Source organism: Lepidochelys kempii, chromosome 1, assembly GCF_965140285.1.
Source record: "Lepidochelys kempii isolate rLepKem1 chromosome 1, rLepKem1.hap1, whole genome shotgun sequence".
In the NCBI taxonomy this organism is placed as follows: Eukaryota; Metazoa; Chordata; order Testudines; family Cheloniidae; genus Lepidochelys; species Lepidochelys kempii.
The window spans coordinates 193,702,691-193,730,064 of NC_136380.1; the positions used below are offsets into that span (position 1 = coordinate 193,702,691).

At 39.5% G+C, this 27,374-nt stretch overlaps 1 protein-coding gene across 1 annotated transcript in view; it reads left to right on the forward strand.

Annotated features, from left to right (window-relative positions):
* Positions 1–27,374, forward strand: part of MORC1 (MORC family CW-type zinc finger 1) — a 96,949-nt gene that overhangs the window by 36,889 nt on the left and 32,686 nt on the right. Inside the window, exons 13-20 of the mRNA XM_073306177.1 lie at positions 3,085–3,228; positions 3,856–4,010; positions 8,655–8,783; positions 11,346–11,451; positions 12,524–12,662; positions 19,600–19,668; positions 20,027–20,272; positions 22,481–22,567. Coding sequence (XP_073162278.1) covers positions 3,085–3,228; positions 3,856–4,010; positions 8,655–8,783; positions 11,346–11,451; positions 12,524–12,662; positions 19,600–19,668; positions 20,027–20,272; positions 22,481–22,567 — 1,075 coding nt within the window. The remainder of the gene's footprint in view (positions 1–3,084; positions 3,229–3,855; positions 4,011–8,654; positions 8,784–11,345; positions 11,452–12,523; positions 12,663–19,599; positions 19,669–20,026; positions 20,273–22,480; positions 22,568–27,374) is intronic.

The following is a 27,374-nucleotide window of genomic DNA, read 5'->3' on the forward strand; positions in this document are numbered from 1 at the left end:
TCCAATCCTTTCCCCTTTTCTGGAAATTTTTTTAATCCTTGTAATTTTTTGGTTAAAATCTTTTAGAATGAAATTCCTTTTATCTATTTAGACACTTGGGTTATGTTTTCTCCCATACATCAGATGAAACAAATATTGTTTAATATTTATAATATGGCTACAAAAATTTGGAAGAAGCTCAAATGTTGGCTCTCTCACGTTGAGACGTTGGAGAATAGGAATAGGAGCATGCTAGAGACCTATGGCCATTGATCCTGCATAAAAACAAGTATTTTTAGGAGTCTGCTTCTGTCAAACCCTGACAGTATTTTAGGGTGTGCTTGAGCCTATAACACCTATCTGTTGCCTAGATTAGAGTCAACTGCTTCCTTTTCTAGTTAATATCCACAAACAGCAGTTCAGATCAAATATCCGCTCTTCAGGGAAAAAGTGAGATTTGTAGTCCCTCGGTGTGGGTCCTTTTGGGCAGCCAGAGGGAAGCCCAGAGGCTAGATTATATTTTGTTTACCAGATCATCTTCACCATGGGTCCAAAGGGTGCCCAAAATTTTTCCATGAGGAAATTATTATTTTGTATCCTACAGGTTGACATTTTCAGTCTCCTCCTCAACAAGGCTACAGCATAGAATCTTCTTTAGAGCATGCAGTAGCTCTTGTCTCTATTTTTATGACTTGCAGATTGCAATTGAACAGAATGTAGGACATTTCCTCCACATACAGGCAAATTTGTCAGACCAGGAGTACAACAGAAGGAAACAGAGATTTACTTCAGTGTCCAAAGAAGCTGGAAATTATAGGCCTGTATTACCCAGGTTGAAAGATATAAAGTAATGTCCATCTTCAGGCTGATATTCATAAGGTCAGACATTCAAACAGTCAACTGAAGGCATTCCCCTCTTTACCGGATCTGAGAAACACATACTTGCACTTAACTGGGGTTTTGTCTGGTCTTGGAGTCACTTACATAAGCATGTTGCTGCATTATAACGCTAATTAACACAATGGATTGATATTAGGTGAAGTGGATATCTCACCCATTTCCCCATACCCTGACTGCTAGAAAGGAGGAAGTTTTCCTTCTTCATTGTCTTCCCTCCTGGCTTTTGGGAAATTATTTGCCCTCTCTATTCTTACCCAGCTACTATCAAAGATGCAGATCTTCCCCTTTTTACTCCTGCTTGAAGAGTATGATGTGATTACACCTACCTGTCTTTTGTTTTTTCCTTATTAGACTCTGTGCTTATTACCTAGCACGGGCAGAACAAATGAAGTGCTAATCAGATGCCCGGATTTTGCAAGAGCAACTTGTGGGCTGAGACTAATGAATATGAGATGGTAAAATCTTCTTGGGTGTGGCAATCCATACCAACTATCTAATGACCCATGGATATGTCCATATATAATCTATAAAGTGGTGAAATTGGGTTCAAACCTTGCTCAGAAGAGTAATCTCTGGCAGATGGATTGTCTGGTGTGTAGGGACAATAACAAACAGTGGGTAGATTCCTATTTCACTGGGTTTTCATCTTTGCTCCCCACAAAACCTTTCACAGTATAACTAGACAGTTTCACTCTGTGCACTCTGTCAACAGAAACTTTTAATGGAGTTTCAGGGGAGAGCAGCTCTTGCAAAGAACACACTACTTCATTCAATGCAGCAGAAAATGTCTTTGGTTACTTTGCTTTTTTCCTGCAGGACAAGTAATTCTATCACATTTGCCTCTTTGCTTCATGGCTTTAAACCTCAGTTTGGTAATACCGCCTCTGAACACTGCATCACAATGATGTGATGCGCAGGGTTATTTTAAGACTTCCTGGGAATGACCCAAGAATTTTGGAATGGATAGCAGCTCTGAAACAAAACGTTTATAGGTTTGTAGGTTCCAAGACCACAAAGGACCATTGTGATCATCTAGTCTGACCTCTTCTATGACAGGCCATAGAACTTCTGCAAAATCATTTCCGTTTGAACTAGCGCATATCTTTCAGAAAAAACATCCAATCTTTAGCTATTGGGGAGTCCTGTGTAGAGTTGCCTCTTTAGATAATAGTGAACACATTCTTGCTTCTGTGATGCCTCACTTCAAGGAAGGCCACAACTGTCATTTACCGAAAGTAAAATCCTCACTTCCTGGAATCTGAAGGTCACCTGTAGTACATGGCCTTTGTGTAGTTCTTTAACTGGATAATGTTACATTTTCTAATGTTACTGGCAGATGCAGCATACAAGTAGTGATTACATGGTGGTGCTTACCTTGGAGTTCTCATACCAATTTTAATACTTTCCATTCCTCAGGCCTACCCCCACAGAATGTGGTTTATGTTAGTTGAAGCTCCTTGTTCATGATTAGTTTCTTTGACTGTGGTAGCTCCTTGCAGAAAGTTCTACAAAGCCAAAGGGCACTTTAACCCTCCATTCTCCAGTAATTGAATAGGAGGAAACATGAAGTGTATGGAATGATACAAGTCAACTCTGAGAACAAAACTGGCTAATTTTCTGTTGCTTACTAATGGATGATGGTTACAGTATGCCTAGTTTAAAAAAAAATCCATAAACCAGAAACTTTTTGAAATGAAAACAAGTGCCAATTTAGTAAGGCATTTTTCCCTCTACAAATGCAATGAAAGAATGTCTTTAGCTGTTCTCATGGTGATAAACATGAACATCTTCATAGCAATGGCTTTCAGTCTTAATTTGGAGGCTAACAGCTAACACTGTCTTCATTAATGTCAAGCTGCCAAAGTGCTACTTGGTTTGTGTTTGATTTTAAGCAGGAATTTTCTGTTTTCAAAAATGGGTGAATGTGATCTGCCTCTCATCCATTTCCAGTATACAGACGTCTGTCCCATCAGTTTGAAAAACCAAGAAGCATGTTAGCCTTTCAAAGTTTGGATGTTTTTGTGGTTGATATTACATTTTTATCATTTATATTTCTGGTGAAAGTGAACTGTCCAATCTCTGTATCTCCTAAACCAGATTAACAGTGGCTATTAAACTGGTAACAGTAAGTAAAATTAAATTAAATTAAAAACTTTAAAAGGAAATTTATAAAAGAAAACTGCTTGTTGATTTTACACTGCTCAGAGAATTGAGGAGGCCAAAGAAGCTCTATTTAATGTTTGGAATAAACATCGAGAACAGAAGTCATGATGGAATGTTCATCTATAACAATGGTCGCTTGGTCAGAATGTATGAGAAAGTGGGACCACATCTTAAACAGGGGTCTCGGTAAGCTTTGTTTGTTTGTTTGTTTGTTGATCAGGTTTAAAATTTTGTTTTAAAATGCAGGTATTTTGAATACTAGCAGGAGTCTAAAATCCATGATCCCACCTGAAAGAAGTTATTTCCTTTTCAAGCATATGCACAACATAGATTATTTATATATTTTTGAGAGTTATGTACATGTGTTAAGGGAAGAATAATGTAAAGAATAGAGCAGTTCTCAAAGTAATTTTTAGAGTAACTCACTATTGTTGAATTTCTTATTGCAACTTGGGAGTTCTTGAGTTCTCAGTTTCTCTGAGCTTTTACCTGCATGTAAGTATTTCTCTTTTTATATTCTTCAAATCCTGGTGTCTGTTCCTTTCCCTGTCCTGCCACTTCTGACATGTTCTCACATTTTAGAAAGTAATATTTTTGAGGTTTATTTCCTGTACTCATTTGAAATGAAGTAACTTAAATATAATTCTGCACATGACTTTGATCAGACAGGATACTAGTCTCAGTTTTCTATTAGAAAAATATTCCTTAATTTGAAATACCTGTTTCTAAAGTGAGTCAAGGGCAGCGCAAACTAAACAGATGAACTTGTTCTTTGAACTTGGACCAAAATGCTTTGAAGTGATGTTATTTCAGTTTCAGCGGTGGTGCAGTTGGAATGGTGGATATGCCCTTAGAAGCCCTGGAGCCAACACACAATAAACAGGCCTTTGTCAATGTTAAAGAATATAACCACTTGCTGACATCCATGGAGCATTATCTGATCCAGTACTGGAAGGACATTGGAATAAGTAAATCTTTATTGTTTAGCCTGGCTTATTTTATATAGCTATTAAAAAAAATCTGTGTCAAACTGTTAATTCATCAAATGCATCAGATAAATCAGAAGTTGGATCTGATTGTAGCTTTTAAGAACAGCCACCTGAGGGAGTCAGTGTGTACCAGACACTGTACCAGTTGCAATTCCTAGAGGCATGCTGTGCGCAGAAAATAGAGGCAAAGAGATTACTCACTATTCAACTGTTGCTGCCTCTGGGAGCACACACAGGAGCAGAGGTTGCACGTAAAGTACTTAGATATGGAGTTGAGATGAAGGTGCTATAACCATGCATGCTGCCTTTTCAAATGCTAATCCTGGGATCTGGTGGTGAGCCTATGTTGGTCAACCAGTTGAGTTCAATTTGTGTAGAGCCAGGATGACAAAGTGTGGACCCAAATGGGTGTCCAGCTGTAAGAATCAAAAGTACAGCTGGAGGAATCCTAAAATGCAACCTGAATTTGCTCTTTCCCAGTAGCCACAGGATGAAGACAAAGGAAACCAGGTGCAAATTTTATTAGTAGTGAAATCAGGCAAGCATTTTGGTTCATCTAGTAAGGAATTGGAAGTACAACCAAATGTTACATCTATTCATTTTTTAGATAAATTGATTCTACATGTATTTACAAATTTGATGTGACCCTTGCTGTGTCCCAGTTCAAGCAATGTTGTTTTAACGAATGCTGTAATCTGCTTTTTGTATAATTTATTCATTAATTTCAGTGTGCACTAGAAAACTTCTATAGTGTGAAAAATGCAGAGCTCCTGCATCACATCTTGGTTTTGAAAATAAACAGATAATTTTGGGTAGCTTTCTTGTCTTATAAATAAAAGATGCAATATCACTATTTGTTTAATTCAGATCCATAGTAGTACTTGGAATAATCGTGCTCTAGTTTGAATGAAATTATGGTCTTTTACAAAAATCTAAGCGTGATTTCGTCCCTTCACAAATAATGTGCATTTCTGTCTAATGCAGAGAAGTTTGGTAGCTCAAGATGTCCAGTTTCACCTGGCTACACTTATTTCCAAGCCCAGTTCCCCACCCCACACTGTCCCCATATGCAAAATTTAGGCTGTCACTGTGGGGTTTGTGCTTTTTTGTTTCTTTGTTGTAATATAAAAATTTAAAACAGAACAGTTGATGTGGACATGTTCTGTAAAATACTTCCTCCTGAAGTATTCAAGTACTTTTTGGCCAGTGTACGTATCTGTAAAAGCCCCTGCCTGTTGCAAGTATGTCAGTTAACCAATAGATGTGTACCGGTAGCATTGGGTCCCCAAATATCTGGTTCCTTTGGGACAAGTGTAGCCTCAGTGCAGCCTTGGACAAGTGTCCTTCTTTTATACATGATCGATCTGCCAGTATTGCTCTGTATGAAAGAAAGCACAAGAAACACTTAAATCTACACAGGCAGTTAATAGAGGGTCTTTTCTCTCTTCCTAGAAAAAAAGTGATGGAGTGCTTTTAAACTCTGGTGTATGAGCAACTGCTCCTGAAACCTTAAAAGGGATATTTATGTAGTTCCTTACTTACTTTTGAAGATGGCTAGTGAGAAGGAGAAGTTAGTTGAAGTGAACAATTATACACTTTCATGGATGGGAGCAGGGTTTCCTGTAGTGCTGCATATCCTTATGCACCATAAGCTATATTGATGCTCTGCTTCCAATTGGCTTTAATGTAGGAGCAGTTGTTTAGAAGTTAGTAAACTACCCGTTTTAACTTTAGAGCAACTTTGGCTTTTCAGACCCTGGCTCCAAATACGTGTCTCTGACGTATTCAACCAATCCACCTCAGGATGTCTGTGCATAGAGTCCTTTCTTTGAGTGCAGGTCTGAAAATCAGCCATCCAATTGGTCAGGATCACTATTATTTAATATTGGTGGATAGCACAGGGGTGCATGGCACTTGATGGAGAATACAGGCATATAAAAAGACATGTTATGGCAGCAGGATAAATGACATGGAGCAGAGAAGGAGAAAAATCTTACAGAGAACAAGATAGAGGTGGCTTGTTTTGCAAACCACTAACGTGTTTTGGGGTTTTTTTAGTAAGCTGATATTAGAAAGTTAGCATTGGGACACATTTGGTGAATGCATATGGAGGGGATGGAAGTGATGGAATAGTGTTTGTTTCTATCAGTTGGGCTCTGTCAAATATAAGACAAAAGAGTCCCAGCCTCTGAAGGAATTTGAAGGAGGAGAGAGAGAGTGCAAAGCTCTCAGTACGAGATTTCTGAAGCTGCCCATGGAGATGTTTGAGGGAAAAGGAAACTAAGGGAGGCATGAATTGAAGCAGAATTGGAAGATCAGAAGGCCCAAGTGGGGCCTTATTTATAGCAGACTGACTTAAGGCAGAGGGGTGCAATCCATGACCTTTCCTTCATACTTTCTCCCACAACTTTCGCCAGCACTCAGCTGCACATGTTTTTATTGACTTTAACCATTCTTCCCGCTCCAAGCACTCTGCCTATGGAACCCAAGTGAAGTTTTGGCTTTGTCAACTTCCTAGAGCTAGAAATGTTTTGAAAGAAATACCAAGTAATTATTGCCCTGCTCTTGCATGCTGCCTTTACCATGAGAGACTGAAACTGATTAACTCTGTTGACTGTATTTATGTGCTTAAATGAGCAGGTGGCTTTGATCCAATATTTTTTGCTGTTTATAAGATAGATTCTTAAAGTTTAATCCTTTAGAGCCTAATTTTCAATTACACTCTTAGTTTTATTGAAATAAATGTGGGAATAAGGGGCACAACGTATGAACCTCAATGTAATAAGCAAGGTCCACAAAGAATAATGTATCTGACAGAATAAGTTTACCAAAATAACTGATCAAAATAAAAAAATTACAGCAATTCACACAGCTTTTCTGCCAGGTGTTTATGAGCAAAATAATTGTTCTTTCCAGTGAGTCTGTACGTAGAGTCATAGAGTTTAGGCCGGGACTACAATATCATCTAGTCTGATCTCCTGTGTGATATTCCTAGATAATCCTGTCAAGTGACCCCCACCCACATGCTGCAGAGGAAGGCAAAACCCTCCCATGGTTACTGCAAATCTGACCTGGGGGGAAATTCCTTCCCCCTCATATGGCGATCAGTTAGACCCTGAGCATGTGAGCAAGAACCAATTAGCCAAGTACCTGAAAGAGCCCTCTCAGAGCCTTGGCTCTCCCGATCCAATGTCCCATCTCCAGCCATGCCCATCTCTGACACCTCAGAGGAAGGAGAGAAAAAAACAAAAGAGAATACACTGCAGGGGGTACATCCCTTCCTGACTGCTGCCAGTGGCTGGCTGAAGCCCTGGAGTTTAAGCTTTTAGGAATATAAGACATAAAGCAGAAGTGAGCCCCACAGCTGCTGAACCCTGCCCTGCCCCCTACTATCACATCATGCTTGCATTAGTTCCCTCTTTTGATGATTATGATGGTGTGCCCCTAGTATATACTGTTGCCTTTCTGGGCTTGTGGTCTAGGTCTTGAATGAGAAAACAGTGATTGAACACTTCTGGATTCTGTTTCTAGTCTGCTACTGACTTCATGTGATCTGAAGTAAGTCACTGAAACTTGGGACAAAATTTTCCTTAAATTAATTTTCCTTAAATTAAGCTCCTAAATCTGTCTTTAGGCCTTCAAAGTAGAATTTACAGAAGTACCTAAGTGACTTATAAGCATAAATACCATTAACTTTAAATGGTGACACTGCCTGAAATTCATTTAAGCACTCTTCAATTGTACATGGAAGGCTTAAATACAGATTTAGGAGTCTAATAGTTTAGGCACCCATGTTTTAAAAAATCTTTGGCCTCTGTGCCTTCATTGTCCTATCTAAGTTGAGGATCGGAATATGTTCTGCCTCGGAGGTCTTGCAATAGTTTAACTAAAATATATTAGAAAATACTTCCCATGTGACTGGGAGCTTTTAGTGAAAGGGGAGTGCTTCACAAATATATGTTAATGTTGATTCTTTTTTGTCTTCAGGGGTTTTTTTTCTTTCTTTTTTTTTTTTTTTTTTCAGCTTAAAAATGTGTGAGGACAGAGCTTCCTTTGTGGAGCAGATCACTGTTAAAAAGTTGAAGATTGAAAAGTACTGCTTATCATTGCAATGTATTGGATAACTACAAACATACCTAGCCTTTTTCTCAAATGTTTGTGAATTGGAATTTCACAGTAGTCTTTAGCTGATACTGGATTTGAGCTGATAGAATGTTATTTAAAGGTGACCCAGCGGTCTCTCTGTATTACTACCTCATTCTGTATAGGAACTGTAATATTTACATAGTGGCATGTATCTTCAAAGTACTTCACAAACATGGACTAATCGTCCCCACCCCTCATATAATGTAAGTAAATATTTGACTGATAGGGACACAGAAGGGGATGTGGCTTATTCCAAGGCCATGGGAGTGTCCATTTCCAAACCCACATGAACGCTTAGGATCCCATCTCTCAGTCCTGTTTCCAGGCCACATCTTGTACTACCTTCATACCTGCTTGCAACTTCTCTTAAAAGCTACTGGTCCCCCAGTATTAGCAAAGCACATTCTTTAACTAATTTTGTAGTTTACATTTAAACTCATTCTTCTGCCACTGAAAATTATATAAAAACTTCTTTAGGTCAGAAAGGAGTAACTTCATTCTGGAATGAGTTTGGATATCTAAGTGACAAATGGTTGGAGAAACCCTCAGATGCAATTCAGTATAAGAGAAGACGTGCAGTGGAAATTCCTGCCCTGGTTCAGTGTGGTAAGTTTTATATAATTGAATACATAAAAGGAGAAATAAGGAGAGGATTTAATAGGATAATAAAAAGGCCTTTAAATTGAAACACCTTAATCCCAGCTTTCCCCGGCATTTGACACTATACTGCTATGCTTTCATGTGCTTCTTTCTTCAGAAGATCCCCTTATAGCCCCTGTTTTTCATTTTCCATCTCTCCCTTAACAAAATTCATTCACATCTTTTTTTTATAACTGTGCATGTTCCACTTTCTGTATGTTTCATCGCATCCTATTTAAAGGCTGCCAGCAAACTACTGAATGGTTTGATATGCTGCAGAGTGAAAAGATTATTGGTAAAGGACTGCAGAAGTGGAGCACAGCTTTGGCTTTTAATTGATTAGTTAACCATTGTTTAAAATTAATTTGCCAAACTCCTTTTACAAATTGTCTTTACATAACATGTTTTTGTGTGAAGCTGTTTCAGTGTTTCCCAGCAATGCACCTGTCTCCAATGCAAGGTTGGGTTCTTTATTGCTCTGCATCAGGACAAGATCAAACCTCAACCTTGGCAGTTTTAATTTGATGTTTTTTCAGTTTGTTAATTTGTTCCTTGCTTTTTACCAACATTATCTTTGTAGAGAGACCTTGCTTTTTTAACTTTTGAATTATATTCTGAGCTTCCCACTTCCTATGGCAAAATTTGAGTTTACAGATGGCTTTCTATGCCTGTAGTATCCTAGTATGAAATTGATCTCACGTTTCAATTGATCACAGTATAATTAAATATTACAGTGCTTTGTTATCCTACTAAGTAGCTTTGAGCCCCTGTTCCTGCAGTCAGAAGTTTAATAAAAGGCCTTTTCATGAAAAAGCCCAGTAAGTAAATTCTCCCACATCAGTGTCACAGAAATAAAGTGTTCCCTACATTAAGTTGTCTGCTCCCAGAAAGGAAACTGCTAGTCATAACACTGTGAGCACAGAATATGACATTTAAATTGGCTCTTGAATTTATAGCGTATGAGAAAAATTTAAAATTTATTTCAGAAACACCAGTTAAAACTTTAATGTCAAGTAAAAAACATGGATGGAAAACATTGTTTTTAAATTACCCATTAGGGTACTTCTGTACATTTAAGATTCTGAAGCTATTCTAGTGTAACAAAAACTTGAACCAGTATGAAGTCCAGGATTTGCTGTTTAGTCCTGGCTCAGTGACAAAAAATCCCGCCCCCCCCCCACACAGAAGAACTTGTGATATACTTTGAATCATCAGGACTCACTAACACTTGCCATTGATCACTGGACAGCTGGAAAGTTCAACTTTCCAGTACTATGTACAGTATTCATTTCCAGCCGTGTCAGTGCATGCTGCTTGTTGGAAATCATATCAATCTTGTCTTCCTGTCCCATTTCAATACGGTTGTAATCCACCGTTTTGGGAGAAGCCCACTGCATTTCAAAGCAGTCTGGAGTTTATTACTTAGACACACAAAGCATTTAGCAAATTTGTCAGATCTGCTTGCTAAATTCATGTCAGAATAGAAGAGAGAGGCAAGGTAAGAGCGGGGATGGGGCGAGCAAGACAGCAGTAACTTATTTAACATATAATATTTCATGACTTGTCATTGTTAGATATAGTGTGACATCTTGAAAGCATTTGTACTGGTTAACTGATCCGTAAATATTTCAAAATGCTGATCCTGGTCTAGAAATCAGTGAAACTTTAGTTGCTCTAATATAGTTGGCACAATAACTACCACTATTCAGAAAATATACTCCTCACCTTTTCTTAGTACTTACTCCTAATAATAAGGCTTTCAAACCCAAATTAGATTAGGTCTTCTCCAACAGGTATTGCAGCACTTCATATTTTCCAAATGCCTACTGCAGTATGATGAGCTACCTTTTGGAAAGTGTTCAAAAACAAGTGTTCCCGGGGTAGAAATAACACCAAAATAAATGACAGTTTTGGACAGTGTTCACTAATGATCTAAAGTTACAGTAGTAAGCAGAGTATCTGCCAAACTGTATGTAAAATGTGAAATTATACATGGTGATTCCTTTGCTAACACGAGTCCAACTAACTGGGTTGCCCTCAGAGGGAGAGGAATTATAACTAATGCATCTTAGAAGCCTTTGAAAGTTATTTCAAGGCCTGTATCTTCTGTTTTAGTGGGGTTAGAAACATTGTGCCATAGAATGTGAGCTTGGTTCCCGACTTTCTAATAGAGGTTCGGGTTGGTAGATTCACCCATTTCTATCTTTGATGGGTCATGATGTTCAGAACTGTACACTGCCTGTCCTGAAACTTGGGGCAGCTGAACTTTGGAGGAATAGGGAAAGGCAACATTTGTGTTACATGTTGCCTTTTTTTTTTTTTTTTTTGTGGCTGCCATTTGCTGGAATTTCTCTTAATCTGTCAAAATTCTGACAGCTTCAGAGAGCCTTTAGTAGACAGAGGGAAAATGAGACTGTCAAAGCTGCATGTTGACTCCCATTAATCACATTAGCACAATAAATGGGGGAGGGGGGAGGGTTTTTTTATACTTGCTGTGATGTAGTAATGTTCTTCTAACTACTTAATTAGATATCTGCCTTAAATGGCGGGTTCTGTCATCATCCACTGATATTGAAAACAAAGACCACCGTGGAATCTGGACCTGTGAAATGATCCCAGGCCCTCTGGAAAACAAGTAAGCTTTTGATTAGCAATACTATATCACTGATCAGCATATTAATAATGAATTACCATTTATTAGGCATCTCCCTTGAAGCCAGAGTAATAAAACAAATGCAAAAAGTAAAGCATACATGCTATAGAAATATTTGCAAAAGCAAATACCATGTGAAACTTTGTCATCAGTGTGGGGCACTGTGCGACGACCCCTGAAAGCCAGTGACAGTCAATGTAAGTAATGCAGTGTCTACACTGATGCTGCATCAGTCTAATTACATGCGGCACTTACATGGGTGGGAGCCAGATTTAAGTGAAGACGCATCTACAGCTGGTTTGATGCAAGGCAGCTTACGTCGACTTAACTGTGTAGTTCAGAGCAGGGGTTCTCAACCCTTTCCTTTGAGAACCCGCCCAACATGCTATAAAAACTCCATGACCCACCAGTGCCACAACACTGTTTTTCTGCACATAAAAGCCAGGGCCAGCATAAACGCAGATCAATTTCCCGGGGCCCCACGCCACAGGGTCCCCAAAAAACTAAGTTGCTCAGGCTTCGACTTCAGCCCTAGGTGGCAGGGCTTAGAACCCTGGGGCTTCAGCCCCACACAGCGGGGCTTCAGCTTTCTGCCATGGGCCCCAGCAAGTCTAAAACTGGCCCTGTTTGGCAGCCCCCCTGAATTCTGCCCCCAGGAGGCTCCGGACTCCTACTTGAGAACCACGGGTGTAGAGCAGGCCTTGGTGGCCCCTGTGCAATTAGCACATTGCACAGGCATATCTGACTGAGTCATAAGTAATTCTGGTGCACAAGAAGGAATAGAAACCAGTTTCTTCCTTTAATCGGTGTTTGCACCCCAGAACTAACGAGAGTCAAAAGGAGTAAAGCTAATCTTTTCACTGAAATTGACAGAAATGATGTGGCATATATTCAGAGAACAATTCTATTCTGTAAGATGATGCCTCTTTTAGTCACTTTGGAGGGCAGTACTGTATTTTGAACCACTGAAGAGAATTCAAGACAATACAAGATGACAGAGCACGTATTCCTTTTCACTCATTTTTCTCTTATATCGATTGAAACCATATTGTAGGTGTAATAGACCAGAACGTTTACCCTCCATACCTTTGGGCACTTTGAACAGACTATCACTGTCACCAAATGACAAAGAAAAACTCCTCATAGATTCAATTCAGCGACATCAAAGGAAGCTGGAAAACTTGCAGTCCCAGGTGAGCTGTTACCTGAAGCTTATACTGTTTTCCTCTGAACTGTCTGGGGTTTGTCTTAGGGAAAGTTCCATCTAACTCGATATGAATCTAAAAATTAAACATTCTTGGTGTGTTATGTTTTTTGTTTTTTGAAAGAATGAGGAGAAAAGCAGAATGTGTAAAAACTCTGATTCAGATAGAACATGTTCCATGGCAGTATTTTTCAGTGATAGTTGGAATTATTAATTAAGTGAAAACCATTTTGATTAACTTTGGTTTAGTAACTATCAAATTGTGAGTTGAATTTTGTTTTTTCTGAAATACATCACATGAAGTGAAATTAAATTCTATTAGTCGGTAAGCAAAGTGATATATAATCAGAGGTGAGAATTGCATAATTTGTTTTGCTTTATCATTTATTTTCTAATAGACATTAGGATGCTGCTGCAATCTTCATTACCAAGTTCTGTCTGGGAATTTAAATATCCACAGTCCGTAAACTCCAGAAATACTGGTACCTTTTGGTAGACTTAATATTTACTGGGTACTAAAAGGATAAATAGCTTGATTTCCAGATTAAAAAATAAGCCTCTCAAATTGGAGTGTATATAAACATTGTTGTCCTTTTTAGGGTGCTAGTAAATATTGGGGACTTGTTTGTTTCCTATAGGAGGCGAAATCAGTGGAGTATGGTCAAAATATTTTCATAGTGTGACTAGCTTGTTTTACACTACCTACATCAGTTGTTGAACAGAGCTGGTCACAATCAGCATGCAGACAAATCCTTCATTTGGGAATACAGCCAAACACCAATGCCTGGCTCCAAGGGAACAACTCATTTTGAGTTGGGTGTTTCTGAAGGCAGAAAGCAAACTCTTGATGTTAGCAATAACTTTTCCAAAACATAACCCTATTCAGACAACTAACAGCCATTTCTCAGCTTGCTCACCATATTTTTGAGCACCGAGTCTTATATCTTAGTCCTATACTCTAGAAATGAATCCTAAATGCCTCTGAAATTCATTTATTATCATCGCTGTAGTTTTTGTCCCTAGTTACTCATTCATAAGTTTGCCTAATTCTGCTGAAGTGATTCCATGCAGTGAGAACATACTCCACAATTAGATTTCAGAAATCTTCCACGATTACTTTTGATAACTTAGAACACCTGTAGTTAGGTCAGCCCAGTTTCCTTTTTCCCTGCTGTCTTCTACTCCAAAACTGAATTTTTCCACACCTTCTTCAAGAAAGATCCTATGTAAGATTACCTGTAATGATCAAAGATGAAGTAAAACTGTCTCATATATAGGCAATGTTGTTGCTTGCTTTGTAGTAGCAAAGGGACAGAACACCATTTAACACCTTGCTTGCCTCTGAAACCACTGCTGTATGCTAAGAGATTTCAATAATTTTTCCACAATAATTAGCTTTGATTGGTTACAATTTGCTCTTATTTTTAGTATCTTCTGCAAACCTAGAGAACTTGTTTCCAGGACAATTATCCAGTTAATTGATGGTATGCACAGGCTGCCATAGAAATGCTGAGGTTTAGCATTGGAATGTAACTAGTGTTGTTGCAGTAATACAAGTATTCGCTATACTATGGTAACGTTAATTACAGTAAAATGCTAAATGTCAGTGCTCTTACGGTGAACTACTGGTCTCTTGTATGTGGACAGACTTTCATCAGTTCTTAGAACTGACCCTGCAGAGGCTGGTGAGTAAAGGGGAGCTTGACTTGTGTCTTGCCAAATTGAAAAGCTTCCAGCTATGTGTTTTTTCTCCTCTTCTTCAGACAGCGTTTTTGATCCAGCACTGTATTGTACCTCCTGTTTTTCTTTCCTTATCTTTGATTGCTATCCCTTGTCAAATGCCTTTTGAAAATCTAAGTGTAAGTACATCCACTGAATTTGCCTTTATCTTGGTGGTAATACCTTCAAAGAACTCCAGCAGGTCAGTAAAACATTCTCTTCCCTACCTGAATGCATATTGGCTATCGCTCTAGCTGTGCATACATCCTGCACGTTTTACAAAAAGGTGCGTACATTTTATTGTGACAACTTAATGCTATCATTTTTCTTGAAAAAATTGTAAGTGCTGGTAAGGATCAGCATAAATATTGAGTCCCGTGGTTTTTTTTTCCTTTCTCTGAGCTGTTACGGGGGAGTAGCATCTTTGGGGACTCTCAGCAGGCAGACAGGAGCCAGCATTCATTGTGCATGTGCTGAACTTAAGGACCTTTCCAAACAAAATAAAGCATTTAGTCTTACACTTAGGTTTCAGGAAGGTGGACAAGAGAACTTGGCAAACCTTTAATGTTTCCAGAGTGTCATGGTAACTTTTGTACTGAAGGAAACAGAACGTTTTAACGACAAAATAGCTAATCTTTGCATGCTGTAGTGTTGTTGTCTTATGTGATACTAAATTTGTTTAGCATTGGAAATCAATTTTGAATCATTTTTAAAACTGTTGTTGCTTAACTAAACACACATGAATTTCAGGCCATACTCCTCCAGGTGACAAGTTTATGTAAGAAGGCATATCTACAGTCTATCAAGAAAGTTACAAAATATTTTGGTCAAAGTACATTTTGTGAAAATCACTGCTTTATAACCAATTAAAATGCCTCGCGGCTACAGTCATTATTTTTCAGTATTCTTAAGTTCCATGGGTTGGATATTATTGTTTAGCTACAGCAATGAGAATCCAGGATCAGTCCATTGATTTTAATGGAGTTGCTCCAGTTTTATGCCAGTGGTACTGAGGACAGAAATGTGGCCCTAGATACTTAAATGCAGAATATTAAATGAGATGTATAGCTGCCCCAAATTGCCCCGTATTGAAAGAAGAGGAAGGATTTGTCTATTCAGACTGCTGTTACGTTACATCTGTAATTGAAGCGTGTGCTGGTGAACCATTTGTATGCCAACATGTACTCTTTGTGCAATATTGCTGTCACAGTTTCAGAGTAACTGCACCTGTATTTTTCCTCTGTGGTCCCTTGCGGGCATAAGATTTATGGCTCCCAGCCAGCACTTCTCTTGGGTGGCGACTCACATCTCCCTTCCTGCTGACAAGGGATTTTAAGGCTGTACAGCCCCCTGCCATGCATTGTGATGTCCCCAGCAAGGAAGTCTGCCTCAAGGCCAGCATCTGTGTGTTGTTTTCTCTCCAAGCACAATGTTTTTACCTTTGACCCCACAGCTCTTCTAATAAAACTCATTTATTATGAGAGCAAAAAGCACCATACGCGCGCGCACACACACACAAAATTGGTTAAAGAAAGTTCCTACATATTTAGTTAACATACCAAAAATCACCCATCTTCACATGGGGTGTCTGGTAGGAAACATCCCTTCCAAACCTTCAGCAAGGGTGGGAGTACCCTTAGAACCAAAGGTCCTGTTCATCTACTGAGTCAAAAAGAAGGCCCTGAGTCAGGTTAGGCTCAGCCTTTTATACCCAAAGCCCTTTCTTTGTCTTTTGGTCTTTGGAAAATCCAGTTTGAATGAGTACATGCAACACACCCCAGGGAGTGGAACTTCTCGGGAGTTGTCTTCAGTCCCAGGATGAGTAACCCCCTGCCCTCTACACACATACTCACACTCATACTCTCTCCCTCCTGCTCCTCTTCCTTCTCCCTGGAGAAGCTGTGGTAACCATCCCCTAGGGAGTAGAACTGTCATACATGAAACCATTCATAAATTTCAAACAGTGATTCCCCAAAGACATTGCAGGGGATTGAAATATTTGTCACCAGTGCTTTACTAAATTTCTCAAGGTTGCATAGCATATTGTACAGTAATATATGTACTTAACTGTCTACTAGCTCTCAAAGAGGCACAAGATAACTTACTACCAAACTGTGGCTGCTGAATTCACCCCAGCTGCCAAACAGTGCTACATAATCTAAGCTTACATTCAAATATATTTCTGTGTTCAGTGGGGGCACAAAAGGACTTAAATATTAACCGAGTGGAAATCAGTCGTGCTCTGAGTGTGCAGTCAATCTGAAACAATTGCTCTGAGAGGTGTGAAATGCCTCTTTCATCTAAGTCAGGGGTTCCCAAACTTAGTTCGTGGCTTGTTCTGGGTAAGCCACTGGCAGGCCGCGAGATGCTTTGTTTGTGTGAGCATCTGCAGGTACAGTCACCCGCAGCTCCCAGTGGCCGTGGTTAGCTGTTCCCGGCCAATGGGAGCTGTGGGAAGCAGTAGCCCGGCCTGCGCCGCTTTCCGCAGCTCCCATTGGCCAGGAACGGCTAACCATGGCCACTGGGAGCTGCGAGTGGCCATACCTGCAGATGCTCAGGCAAACAAAGTATCTCGTGGCCCGCCAGGGGCTTACCCAGAACAATCCGCAAACCAAGTTTGTGAACCCCTGATCTAAGTGGTATGTACTAGGTCTAATTTGAGAATGGCAATATAAATGCCCCTTTCATCCACTAACTCTAATTTGAGGATGGCAATATAAACCTCCACATTCTTAACTAGCTACCTGCTGGTAACTTAAACAAAATAACTAAGGCAGTCAAATGATTAAAAAATTTAATCGTGCGATTCAAAAAAAATAATCGTAATTAATCGCACTGTTAATAATAGAATACCATTTATTTAAATATTTTGGGTGTTTTCTACATTTTCAAATATATTGATTTCAATTACAACACAGAATACAAAGTATACAGTTCTCACTTTATATTTATTTTTGTTTACAAGTATTTGCACTGTAAAAAAACAAAAGAAATAGTATTTTTCAATTCACCTAGTACAAGTACTGTAGTGCAGTCTCTTTATCATGAAAGTTGAACTTACAAATGTAGAATTATGTACAAAAAAACCTGCACTCAAAAATAAAACAATGTAAAATTTTAGAGCTTGCAAGTCCGTTCTGTTCTACTTCTTGTTCAGCCAATCGCTCAGGCAAACAAGTTTGTTTACATTTGCAGGAGATAATGCTGCCCGCTTCTTGTTTACAGTGTCACCTGAAAGTGAGAACAGGTGTTCTCATGGCACTGTTGTAGCCGGTGTCACAAGATATTTATATGCCACATGTGCTGAAGATTCATCTGTCCCTTCATGCTTCAACCACCATTCCTGACATGTGTCCATGCTGATGACAGGTTCTGCTCAATAACGATCCAAAGCAACGATAATGATCCAAAGTGCAGACCGACACATGTTCATTTTCATTATCTGAGTCTGATGACACCAGAAGAACGTTGATTTTCTTTTTTGGTGGTTCAGATTCTGTAGTTTCTGCATTGGAGTGTTGCTCTTTTAAGACTTCTGAAAGCATGCTCCACACCTTGTCCCTCTCAGATTTTGGAAGGTACTTCAGATTCTTAAACCTTGGGTCGAGTGCTGTAGCTATCTTTAGAAATCTCACATTGGTACCTTCTTTGCGTTTTGTCAAATCTGCAGTAAAAGTGTTCTTAAAATGAACAATGTGCTGGGTCATCATCCAAGGCTGCTATAACATGAAATATATGGCAGAATGCGGGTAAAACAGAGCAGGGGACATACAATTCTCCCCCAAGGAGTTCAGCCACAAATTAAATTAATGCATTATTTTTTTAATGAGCGTCATCAGCATGGAAACATGTCCTCTGGAATGGTGGCCGAAGCATGAAGGGGCATATGAATGTTTAGCATATCTGGCATGTCAATACCTTATATTGTTTTGTTTTTGAGTGAAGTTATGTAACAAAAAAAAAAAATCTATATTTGTAAGTTGCGCTTTCACAACAAAGAGATTGCATTACAGTACTTGTTTGAGGTGAATTGAAAAATACCATTTCTTTTGTTTATCATTTTTATAGTGCAAATATTTGTAATAAAAATAATATACACTTTGATTTCAATTACAACACAGAATACAATATACAGGAAAATGTAGAAAAACATCAAAAATATTTAATAAGTTTTAGTTGGTATTCTGTCTAACAGTGCGATTAAAACTGTCGTTAATCACAATTAATTTTTGTAACCACAATTAATTTTTTGAGTTAATCACGTGATTTAACTGCGATTAATTGACTGCCATAAAAATAACAACCACCGGCAAATAGACTTATTGCACAATTCCCTGCTGCCTCACTCCTCATTTTTTTTATTTATCTGAATCTGCTGTGATGCTTATAGAATTTCCGCCAGAGTACGGTTAGTGAAGCGCCTGGCCACTGAAGTCAAGTCAGGCTTACTGTGGAGTACATAGCATTCTGAGCCTGTTTCTTGGTATTCTGTTGTATCTGATTAGAGAGGAAATTCACTGCATAACTGATCAGCCTGTGAAGAACAGGGGCTGCTTGGGGAACGGCTCTCCATTTTGCTCAAGAAACTTGAGGAGTCTACTTGGGTAGCCCCTGAAAATAGAAGTTATATTCTTTTTTGGTCCATTTGGCTAGCTAGCACAGAGGTGTTGGGGGTCTTTGAATTAGAATTCTGACCACTAGGTTCTGTGGTGGGAATTTCTAACCAATAAACCAGACCTTTATAAAGACTTGCTTTATTTCAGTGTGCTGTGGTGACTTGGTGTTGGGGAATGGAATTGGGAGTTAACCATGCTTAATCCCCCTCCCTTTTTTTCTAAATAAACACACCTCTTCAAAAGCCTCTGCTACCTTCCTGAAACATAACAGATAGCAGATTTCTATAAAACTCCTTAGCTAAAGATGCCCCAGAAGTCTTCATTCTACATAGAGCAGATGCCAGAAGGTGAGTTGACTTTCATAAGGTTGGGAGAGGAAGAAGTATTTAAAGAGGTTATTTATGACTTATTTCTGTGGTGAATGCTTCCCGCTACTACAGTAGTGGGAGTATTAAAGATATTAAACTCAAGCGTTCACAGTGAACATGTAAGCTGGTAAGAACAGTCCATTAGTGAGTCTTTACTGATTTTGTGACAGGCATAAGTTACTGTAAACGTCTGAATTTCATGTGTTTACATTTATTTTTATAGAAATCTCGTTTAATCCAACCACACACAGTTGCTCAGTGTGGAGACAGCAGTGGAACACTCTTAATAGATGTGAGTAACTAAACTCTTTGGATAACTGTTTTCCATTGTGAGCTAGCAGAGGCAGGAAAGGAATTAAAGATAGTCCACGCACACTAATTTACTTCAGACCAGTACATGTCAGAATTTTGTCCTTCAAATGAAGTGGTGTTTCATCTTGCAGAAGAAGTCTGCTAACACATGAAGAGTCTGATCCAAAGCCCATTTGAAGTTAATGGGAATTTTTCCGTTGGCTTCTGTGGTTTCTGGATCAGGCTTTTAGTAAGGTCAAACTTTGTGGAAATTCAAGAGTTATGAGGTAAAATAGTTTGAGCGTTCTTGTTAAATGACCCAACCAAAAGAGAAGTGGTTACTTTGACATAACTGACAGTTTCCTTTCTTTAAGAAAAATGAAAATGTTCAGAAAACAGTGAGTCAAAGAAATGCTTTCCATAGAGAGCCAGCTCCGTCATCTTCATGTTTGGATAACTGTAGCAGAAAACAAGACGTGCAAAAAAGAGGTCCTAAAAGACGGGATATTTCAGAGCACAGGGCTACTTCCCAGAAGAAAGCAAGACCTCAAGAACGACACATACCTCCTGTTTCCCTATTGGAGAAGCATCACCAAGTTTCACTGGTTTAGTACCACTTTATTTCTTTGTTTCTGATCTCCTTCCTAAAGTAGTTTGCTTATTAGTTTGATTTATACTGCATATTTATCAACTTGGAAGGTGCAGTTCCAATAAGAAAAAATTTAAGAAAGGGCGAATACTATTTAAAAAAACATTCATGAACTTTCATTAAAATCTTTGCAGTTGCTTTGAGGATTGCAGCCCTTGTTAACTGGCTTTCCGTGATCAGTGAGGCGTAAGTTTAGTTTGCAAGAACGCATGGAAAGGAATGGTGGAATGACCACATGAAAGTACATTTGCCTATGTGTTTATAGACGACCTTAAAAGTTCTACGTACTGTTATTAAGCATTATTGCCAATTGTGTTGAGTGCCTAGGGAACCAACCCAGGATAGGGCCCCATTGTATTGGACATTGTACAAACACAAAAGTAGACAGTTCCTGCCCCAAAGATCTTACTTTGTAAACAATTAAGGATTAAGTAGAGAGACTGTCAAAGAGCAGGTATAATAACATCTAGCACTAGGGAATGTGAAATGGAACCCCAAAAAGTACTAAACCGTGCTTGCTTTAAATATGAGTTACAATAGAAACTCTTGAGGGCAGGGACTGTGCCTAATATGTTGAAGGAGAGCGTACATAAAATACTTAGATTTAGCAGAAGGATATCGTATGCTGTAACATGTAAGCATTTCTTGTCATCTCTCCGTTCATAGATGATGATGAAGTACGAGTATTTTGTATTTATTCATTGTACTAACATGTAAGTGATCTGAGCCTGGCAGTGAACTCAGGAATCTTGTTTCTTGGGTCTGGTTATAGCCTCTTACCTTGATGATATTATAAGTCTTGCCTTTGAGGAGAGATTACTAATTATCTTGTTCCCATAAAGTTCTATTAGTTGTTGTTTTTCTCGTTCTCAGTTGGGGCTGCCTCTATACCAAATTTCAGCTTGCTATCCCTTAGCACTTTTACACTTGATTTTTTTCAAAAATCACAAGAATTGTTTAAAATGGGACAGTCTTTTCTATTATTTTTGCTCAGACTAGAACTCCCCACAGACACACACACACACACAACCCCCTCCTCCCCCCTTTGCACAGAGACTGACCCTGTAAAATCTCATTCCAAAAGGTGAATATTTGGGACAATTAAGTGACTGAAAATGAGGGATTAGAATGGAAAGGTTTATGCAGCTTTGAAAATAGTATAGTGGTAACACCTGTTACAGTTCAACTTGCCTGGTATTTCTTTGTAGCAACTGGAAGAAATAAAACATCTAAAAGCAGTAAGTAAGACTAATAATAACATCAGCAGTTAAACTGGATAGAATAAAAATGCACTTGTGCGATCAGCCCTCATACTTCAGGGCATAAACTGAACACTTGCAAAGGTCAGGAAAAAGTCACTTTCCCCACGTCCCCTCCCTCTATTCCAATCACACCGAATAGGGTAGTATTGCTCATTTGACCATTAGGGCCCAGTATTGTTTGCCTTCCTCTGGCAGAAATGACTGTTGAGGCTGGCATACACTTTTAGGTGGATTATTGGTTTAATGTGGTATGATCATTCTTGGTGCTAAATGTCTCCTGGTCATAAACGGAGTGTGAAAAGACAGCTGGCTCGTGTATGCTGATTTGAATATTGTACACTGTAATTTTAATGCCAGGATTAAATTCAGGGGCAAATATTCAGAAGACTGATGACTGGCATACTTTTTGACAGGTGCAAATAGCACACAATGAATGGCAGGTGCAAATGTGTATTTCAACTTGCAGCTGGGTAGGTAAGGGTGCAAGTATCCAGATTTGCACACACAATTCAGTCACAAGTACAAATTTTACAAGTGGAAATGGCACCTGCAAAATGGACACTGCCCTCTTGAAAATTTGCCCCTAGAAACAGAACCAGATTTGAACTGTGGATAGTTCAGCCCCCTTGGTGCATCTCACGGAAATGTAGAAATAAAAAAAAATGCATGTTCTAGGTATTTTTACCTAAAAAGCAGAAGGCAAAAGCAGTAATGCCCAGTTATTAAATAATGCTAAGATTTCGGAAATGTGCAGGTTGCCATACTGTTAGAATAGATGTAACATCCTGGAGCATTATTTTACTCTTAATCCTGAGTGATGTGGTGTGCTTCAACATCTCTGCTATTGGCATGCTAAAACTAATTCTAAACTTGTTGATTCCAATTCTAATACCTTATTGCAGGTGCCTCATGAGAGCCAACAAATGTTTCTGGAGAAATCTGAAATTGCCAAAATTAAAAAAGAAGACAGTGACCTAGAAATCATCTGTGTAAGAAGCCTTTTTTACCTTTGTTTTTAACCCATAAGTACTGTGTAAAATAAGCTGTAGTCAATCCAGAGTGAAGTCTGAGTGCATTTATACCTCTATTTTTCCTATTAGAAAACCATTTTTAGAAATAGCTGCTAGCACCATTGTGCCAGCACTGAGGATGTGGAATAATTTTGTCTAATCAGATTTTAAAAGACTATCTTAACAAAACGTTTTACTGTCCACATTGCCTGATTAAAAAAAAAATGGATTTTTACGTGGCAGAAAGATGTAGCATGATAGAAGCCTAAATGACTTAAAGCCAGTAATACTCTCAGTTGATTGGCTTTGAGCTTTCTAAACCCCTGAGTAGAAATGCTACTTGCCTTAATTACTTGTGGATCATCTGCTCTAAAATGCTGCTTTGTCATGAAGCTTGAAAAGGTAAAAAGAAAAGGAGGACTTGTGGCACCTTAGAGACTAACCAATTTATTTGAGCATGAGCTTTCGTGAGCTACAGCTCACTTCATCGGATGCATACCGTGGAAACTGCAGCAGACTTTATATTCACGCAGAGAATATGAAACAATACCTCCTTGCTCAAATAAATTGGTTAGTCTCTAAGGTGCCACAAGTACTCCTTTTCTTTTTGCGAATACAGACTAACACGGCTGTTACTCTGAAACTTGAAAAGGTAGTGTTTCTAATGCAGTGAAAATCAGTCCATGAAACTGTAAACCTACTATGTCCATGCAATTAGCACATACTTAGTTAATTTTAGGAGCATAATTTATTCAGAATAGCACAGAAACTCTGCAAATAGCAGCCTTCATCAAGTCAAGGTGTTTTGTCCATAACAAAAAGACCATCAACAAGCTAGATAAAACTAGCATAGTTGTTAGATATTAATTTTAACAATAACTCTGGGAGTCTGGTGATAGCAAGATGCACATAGAGCAAAACTGCAAAGATAAAGTAAGGGAAAATCACTTCCTGAAAGCAGCACAAGTAACTATCTTAGAATCAAGGCAGTGAAACGTAAGAGGGAGCTAGGCCATAGAAAGGTATAGAGGGTAGTATCAAGTTACTAAATCAATCTGTGGCCGTGCTGTGGTCGAGTGAAGCCCCTTTAATATATGAGGAGTGTGACACAAGAAATTGACACTGGACTTAACGACACATGAAATGGATAAAGGGGAAAACCTGAAAATAAAGCAGAAGTTGTTGTGATGCAGCATGGACTAATTGCAGGCATACATTAAAACGTAGCTGTTGATATAAGAAAAATGTCCGGCTGAACTCCTGAAGTGAAAGCAAAATAATTTCCTTGAAGTCAAAAGAAACATCAGTGAAGGTTTGAGTACCAATAGCTCATAACTCCCTTCCAGATGGGGATGTTAACCCAGGAAATTGTTATAGATAACAATCCATTGTTGTGTGTGGCAATAGATAACAATCAAGCATCTGCTGGAAAAGTAATATTGAAAAAAAACACCAAATTTCCCATAAGAGTGCATCGGGAACAGCTTTTGTTTCAGAATGTGGAGGAAGTAACCAGGGGACAGCCATTTCAAACTTGATTCTGACCAACAGGGAAAAGTTGGTAGTGAGACTGAAGGTGGAAGGCAATTTGGGTCAAAGTGATCATGAAATGATAGATTTTATGATTCTAGGGAAAGGAAGGAGTGAGAGCAGCAGAATAAGGACAAAGGACTTCAGAAGACTTAGATAACTGGTAGGTAAGATCCCATGGGAAGAAAATCTAAGGCAAAAAGGAGTTCAGGAGAGCTGGCAGTTTCTCAAGGAGATCATATTAAAGGTGCACCTGCGAACTTGGTCCTGGCTCAGTGCAGGGGGCTGGATTTGATGACTTTGTGAGGTCCCTTCCAGCCCTACATTTCTGTGATCAAGTGTGATGACCAAGATTAATTATAATAGTTGTAAGTCCTAGGTACAGTGTGTATTTCCTTTATAGAAATGTCTAGCAACATGCAAATAGTGGTCTAATAGAGATGAGAAGTAGGAGTTGGGACACCTGGTTTGTGTTCCTACATGTGCCACTGACTCACTGATGCACACACTGTAAGTGACTTACCTGACATCAGTTTTCCCATCTCTAAAACAGGACCTATGCTACTGCCATACGAACAATAAAAATAAAAGTTGTGACTTGGGCAGAACTTGTTGAAGCCACTCTCATCAGGAGAATAGGCTTTCTCATTGTCCGGTACTTACTCTTTCAGAGTTGGTCATAAATGATATGTGAATCACATTGCTTGTGGTATTCTGGCACTTTTACTTACAGTATCGCCAAAAACTGAAAGTATGAACCTGGGGAAAAAACTACTCAAATGGACTGGGATTGTTTGGAGTGCAAGTATGGAATAGTTCTTTATCGCTCGCTCTACTAGATACTTTTCAAACCATTTCAGATCTTGTTGTTTCTAAAGTAACTCAAGTTTCACTTGCAAGTGAAGTACTGGCAGATCAGATGTCACCTGGACCACATAGCTGCTTATATCAAGTGTAACTATTTGGCTTCTGTTTTACTAATCTGCATTCTACCTTCCAAGCAGTTATTATAACATCATCAAACCAGGGCTTAGGTTGGGCCAGCTATCACTTCATTTCCTGCTCCAGCCCACCTACACATACTCATACTGTCAATGAGATAGCTAGAACAGGGAAAGTGTAAAGTATGATTGAGTAAGTAGTAGTACAGAATATAGATTGCCTTAAGATAAGGATGGAACTGCACTTGGAATCAAACAGTAAAGTGGGACATGACTGCTGAAATGACATAGTACACAGGTTAGGAACAAGGGCCCCGCACCAGCTGCTTTTACCATCCACAGATTGAGACAGATTTTATCACTACATTTCTAGCCCAAACTGGGGCAGTGTGGAGTTATGGGGGCTCTGAGATGCTATCCCATCCAGAAGTTAGTCTATGTCTGAGCTTCTGGGCATACAGCAGAGAGTGTGTATATGGCCATTCCTCTTCTCAGTTTTGAGGAGAGATGAACCAGTGAGTGCTAAGAGAGAATAGTTCCAGTATTTCCTCAATTGGAAGAACTATTACTGTGTCCAACCTTTGTGCAGGAAACAGAGAAAGTGGCAGTATGCCTTGTACTCCACAGTGGCACAAGTGTCATGTATAATCTAACCTACATCTGTTTTCAAACAGTGCTTAAATACTGTATTATGAGTTACCATAAAAATGCCTATAACATTCTTGACAAATGATACTGCTTTTTCCCTGCCAAGTGGCAGTGTGACTCTCCACTTCAAACAGTGCTTCACACTTAAGGTTTGCATCTCCCTTGGCATGGAGCACCCCCTTTACTCAGTCATTCTGCCGGTTCTTGGAAGGTTTTCCTTAGCTCACATATACCAGTTTTTATTTGTTTTAAGGAAACATCATGTTTGTCATTTATTACTTGCTCCAAGTATATTTGTGTGATCACACCTGGCAATCTAATCTCAGGCTGTTGGTGGTTAATTAAGTTAGACAAATACCTACTATCTGTAGATATATCATTGCTTTTCCGTTATGCTGTAGCTGCAAGAATTAAATTAGGAATTAATTGCCTTTTACTGCCTTGGCAGCTTTTGTTATATTAAACCAGACAGTTATTGGCCTGCTTTAGTTCATCTTAACCCCTCCCCTGCTTGCCATAAAATGGCTGTATGCAGATACTTGTGTCTTGCCATATAGACCCAGGTTGCCCTGGCAAAGCATATTCTCACTAAATATCTTGGCTCAGACTCTTAGCTAGTGTAACTGGGATAGTTCCTTGTAAGTCAATGAAGCTATGCCAGTTCACACTGACTGCGGATCTGGTCCTTGATTTGTCAAATGAAGTACATCAAAATGGCTCTGATATATGAATGTAGATGACTCTTACAAAGTACAGGTAAACATGTTCGTATCAGTGTCCTGGGTGACGTGGAATATCTGATGATCATGCTTCATACTATCTTCTATACCAAATGGGTATAGAACGGGTAGGTGTGATGGGCTGTACAGCCCCCACACTGAAGTGGAAGGGGTTAAGGAGCTACTCTGGGTCCAGGCAGCTCCGCCTTGCTAAACCTGCAGTGCATACACAGGCTGGAGGAGGAGCTGAAAAGGGGAGTGGCATAGCTTGCTTGCAGGCAGTCAGTGGAGGTGAGCAGACCAACACTCTGAAACTCTCCAAAAAGAGCCCTGCTGGGGCCCCTGACTGATGGCCTGTCCGACCTGCTGAGGGAAAAGGACTCTGGACCTCTGCAAGGCTGGAGACTTCTTTGACTTATTTTGTTTACAAGCTTTTGCGTTTCCCTCTTGAATGGGGAGGCCAGTAGGAAGTGATCTAGGAGGCCTGGCACTTCAGGCTATTGGGTTCAGCTGCCTGCCTTTGGGCCCTGGATTGGAACCTAGTGGAGAGGGGTGGGCCCAGCTTCCCTTACCCATGTCCTGATGGGGCTGGAGACTCAGGACTGGGAAGACTCCATATCTCAGAGTGTCCCAACTCCATATCTCAGAGAGTCCCAACTTCAGGCTTCACCTTTGGCCAGGTGAAGCCTGAAGCCCCTTGCTGGGCAGAAGAACTAGCTCTTTGTTGGAATCTTGACATACTTTGGAACAGATGGACACAACTTGTGGCCCAGCCAGAGGCCTAAGCCATAGCAGAGGACAGATCACCACAGGCTATCAACAGGGGGTGCCAAGACAGAAGAGCACCTGTCACACCCTCGCTGACCACTAGGCGGCACCTGTGGAGGGTAGATCCCTTCACAGTAGCCCGTTATCTTCACCACTTTTTTTCATGCCTGAGGCAATATC